We start from the raw sequence: 3,769 nt of genomic DNA, 5'->3' as shown, positions 1-3,769 counted from the left end.
TTATTGCTATATCAGCCACGTTTTTTATATTTTGGTTGAGAAATGTGAATTTCTTATTGCTATATCAGCCACGTTTTTTATATTTTGGTTGAGAAATGTGAGTTTCTTATTGATATATCAGCCACGTTTTTTATATTTTGGTTGAGAAATGTGAATTTATTATTGATATATCAGCCACGTTTTTTATATTTTGGTTGAGAAATGTGAATTTATTATTGATATATCAGCCACATTTTTTATATTTTGGTTGAGAAATGTGAGTTTCTTATTGTTTTTTCGTAGTATCAGTAAAATGATTTGACCTTTTTTTTTTCAGCAAGTCCTCAACGATTGTATTGTTATTCCTAGTGGTGGTCCGTGCACATAATTCACGATACAAGCGTCAATCGTCTCAAGAGGGAGAATTGTCGGACAGTATTTCAAACCTGCAGCATGCAGACTCTCACTATCAGTTTCCCTTACCACCTCAGGCCAAACCACGTAACTTGCAATTGTCACCTGGTGTCCAAAGTAATGTGAAAGCTAATGTCAAAACCATATCACAGAACAAATACAATCAACCACCACATCAACTCAATGATCGACTACAATATCAACCTCCTATCTATCCTCAGCAGACCAGCACTCAAACTCACATAAAATTGCAAGCATCACCACAACAACATCAATATGCTCCTGAATTTCAACCACAGCCATACCATTCAAACAACTACACTCAGGCTTTCAGTTTTAAGCAAGTAGGCAAAACACAAGGAGTCAGCACTAATGATCAATCGACAATTATGCATGTACCTAAGAAAACATCTTCTAAGAGACAGCATGATACCATTTCAACTTCCCACTCCACTGAAGTGGTCCTTCATGAAAAAATTGTATCTATGCAGCAACCTGTCCAATCTGTGATCCAGAAACTGCCAGCCTCGGAGATTGAATCGAACAAGGGTATTACTGCTAAGGATAAAGACAGCAACCAAGATCAGTACTTAATTTACTATTATTATTATGATGATGATAATAAGACCAACGTAAATAATCCAACTCTTAATTTTGACGATATTTCCGATCTTGAGGCATATGATCAAAAACAAGAAAATAACCAACCAGAAAAAAGTAACAGAAGAATTAATAGCCCACAAAACACCAACAAAGCTTTGAAGAACCATAGCGGTTCCTCAACGCTGCAACCAGTAACCATACTGTCTCAAGCCACTGGTCGGGTAGAAATAATTGATGCATCAGTAACAAGAGCCCCAAAAGCTGACATGGCCAATGTTTCTGAGGACTCACTTGTTTCTAACATTTACCGATATGGAAACAATGTTCCCAGGTTTCCAGCAACACCCAATCTGGTAGACCATCCAATTAAAAATCAACCAGAAATATCCAATAGAGGAATTCCATATGATCGCAAATCTTCCAGTGATGTGATACTTCAACCTGATGGTGATGTTAACTCTGGTGTTCCAATAAGTACTCTATCATATACACCAACTCTATTGGCAAATGTTGAACCAAGCAGTAAGAGGAAACTTGAAGACATTAATGAGATAGTTGAAACTAAAACTGAGCCAGAAACTACAGAAACACCGACTACTACAACTACTGAACCTACAACTACAACTGAAGAACCCACCACGACAGAAAAACGTAGGCAACGAACATTTGGTTTTCGTCAAAGATCTGGTTTAAGAAAACGACGACCGGGATCCTTGCGCCAAAGGCGACCATCGTCAACAACAACAACTACTGATTCTACAACAACCCATGAATCCTCAACTAAAAGGGTTAGATCACGATTTGGAAGTAGATCTTTTCGTAGGAGTCACTTACGATCTTCTTTTCGAAGAAATCGTTTTGGTCATTCCAATGATGATGATGAAGAAGACAAGGAAGAAGATGAGGTGCAAAAAGATGAAACAACAACTGAATCTTCTCGTGGTAGGAAACGCCAACGATATATAGGATCTAGACGTTATGGACGTAGAAGAACTTCAAGTCGTATTTCCACAGAAAATACTGAAGACACTTCTACCACAGATGAGGTGGCGAAAATAGAAACAACAACTGAATCTTCTCGTGGTAGCAAACGCCGACGATATAGAGGATCTAGACGTTACGGACGTAGAAGAACTTCAAGTCGTACTTCTACAGAAAATACTGAAGAATCTTCTACCACAGAATCTTCTCGTTCTAGGCCTAGTATCTTTAATCGTAGAAAAACCCCAAGCAGGCCTCGTCTGCCATTCATTCGTGGTGGCCGTAAAAGATTTGGACATCATGACGAGGAAGAGAAAGAAGAAGCTACTAGCTCATCTTCAGCAACTGAAAATACGTCTGAGACCACCATTAGTATCCCAGCTTCTACAGAATTTGCAGATGAAAAATTCAACGATAAAATAGATACTGTGGAAGAACAACAAACTACCACTACCGAAAAGAATCGTTTTGCTGGACTTTTTAAACGTAGGAAAAGACCAACTTTATTTGGATAACGTTGAAGCTTCTCAAACAGATCACTTCAAAAAAACTACAACACAATAGTGAAAATATATAAAAAAAGACTTACATGTCTATATGAACCAGGCATCTGGAGCTTCATTTTTATTATGTTAGTTTTTAATTGTAAACTATCCATTACAAAATAGCTTTAATTATCTGTGTATCTATCAGAGATTTACGTTCCTGATGATTGTTTTGAGGGACTATTCAAGTGACTTAATATTAACAAGAAGCTTAAGTGACAGGAATTTTTGGTCGCGTAGTTAAAACAGGCATTAGGATGCCCAAGCAATGTCCCTGAAATACAATATAATAAGACAACTCTCCATTAAACTTTTATATACTTTCTGATCTCGTGAAATTTAATTTTCTTGGTTTTTGGATTTCTTTTATACAAAATAAGAACTATAAATATAAATCCTTATAGTTTCGATAAAAATTATGAATTACGAAGACTTTGGAATTTTGCGAATAAAAACCAAAAGTCGCCTCTTCATATTTAAAGTACCGAGTCATCTATAATTACTTTGTAATCCAATTTGATTTGTAATTGAATTGATCATATAATTAGATAAAAAAATATGTTGACAGATGAGGAAAATATTGAATGTCTCTTATCGATTATGCAACATAATGATAGGCTTATTTGTCTATTCAGTTAAACATTCACGAAAAGATGATAGTGTGGAAGGACACAAGTTGACCTTAGAATCTGTATATTGTTAAAGTGATGATTGAGATAGCTTAATGTTGTCTACACCATGGTGCAAACAAAGACAATTCTAACAGAATTAGTTACATCATAAAAACAAAATTGAAACCTTGTAATATCGCAAGCAAATATTGTTGAGAATTATTTTTCTAATCATTTTGCACTTCATTACGGAAATCTCAAACTTTCTATTGATGAATATGAAAAAAATATGAAATGTCTCCAAATTGATCAGCGGTAACTTTTCTGACTTACAACGCTAAAATCCATGGTTCGATTACCCGTGGTGAACAGAGAGCAGATAACATATTGTTACGTCTCCGTTCGTTAGTTAATTTTCCGTAAAAATTATTTCCGAAGAAACTTTACCGATAGAAGTCCTTTCTTAAATAAAACTGGTTTATTCTTTCTGAATATAACTTTGCGATACACTTAATTTCAACAGTCGCGCTATAAAAAACGCTATAATTCTCAACGAACATCTCACATGCTCGACTCAACAATACTCAGTTCAATTACACACCCCTGTTCCGTCACGTTGTGACCGTCTTATATATA

The 3,769-nt window shown here is 35.7% G+C and overlaps 1 protein-coding gene across 2 annotated transcripts in view; it reads left to right on the top strand.

Annotated features, from left to right (window-relative positions):
* The window catches only part of LOC106465492 (mediator of DNA damage checkpoint protein 1-like), a 29,267-nt gene that overhangs the window by 8,745 nt on the left and 16,753 nt on the right, over positions 1-3,769 (top strand). Inside the window, exon 2 of one of the 2 annotated variants that reach the window (XR_002611992.1) lies at positions 317-2,612. Coding sequence is in view for 1 of the 2 variants with exons in the window: in XM_013925719.2 (XP_013781173.1) it covers positions 317-2,492 (2,176 nt within the window). In the remaining variant the exon portion in view is untranslated. Of the gene's footprint in view, positions 1-316; positions 2,989-3,769 lie in introns of those variants that run through there. The other variant, XM_013925719.2, reaches the window with a different exon arrangement.

The sequence above is a fragment of the Limulus polyphemus genome, unplaced genomic scaffold (genome assembly GCF_000517525.1).
Source record: "Limulus polyphemus unplaced genomic scaffold, Limulus_polyphemus-2.1.2 Scaffold1961, whole genome shotgun sequence".
Classification (NCBI taxonomy): Eukaryota; Metazoa; Arthropoda; class Merostomata; order Xiphosura; family Limulidae; genus Limulus; species Limulus polyphemus.
The sequence above is the reverse complement of the archived record's forward strand: the minus strand, read 5'-3'. Positions and strand labels throughout refer to the sequence as shown.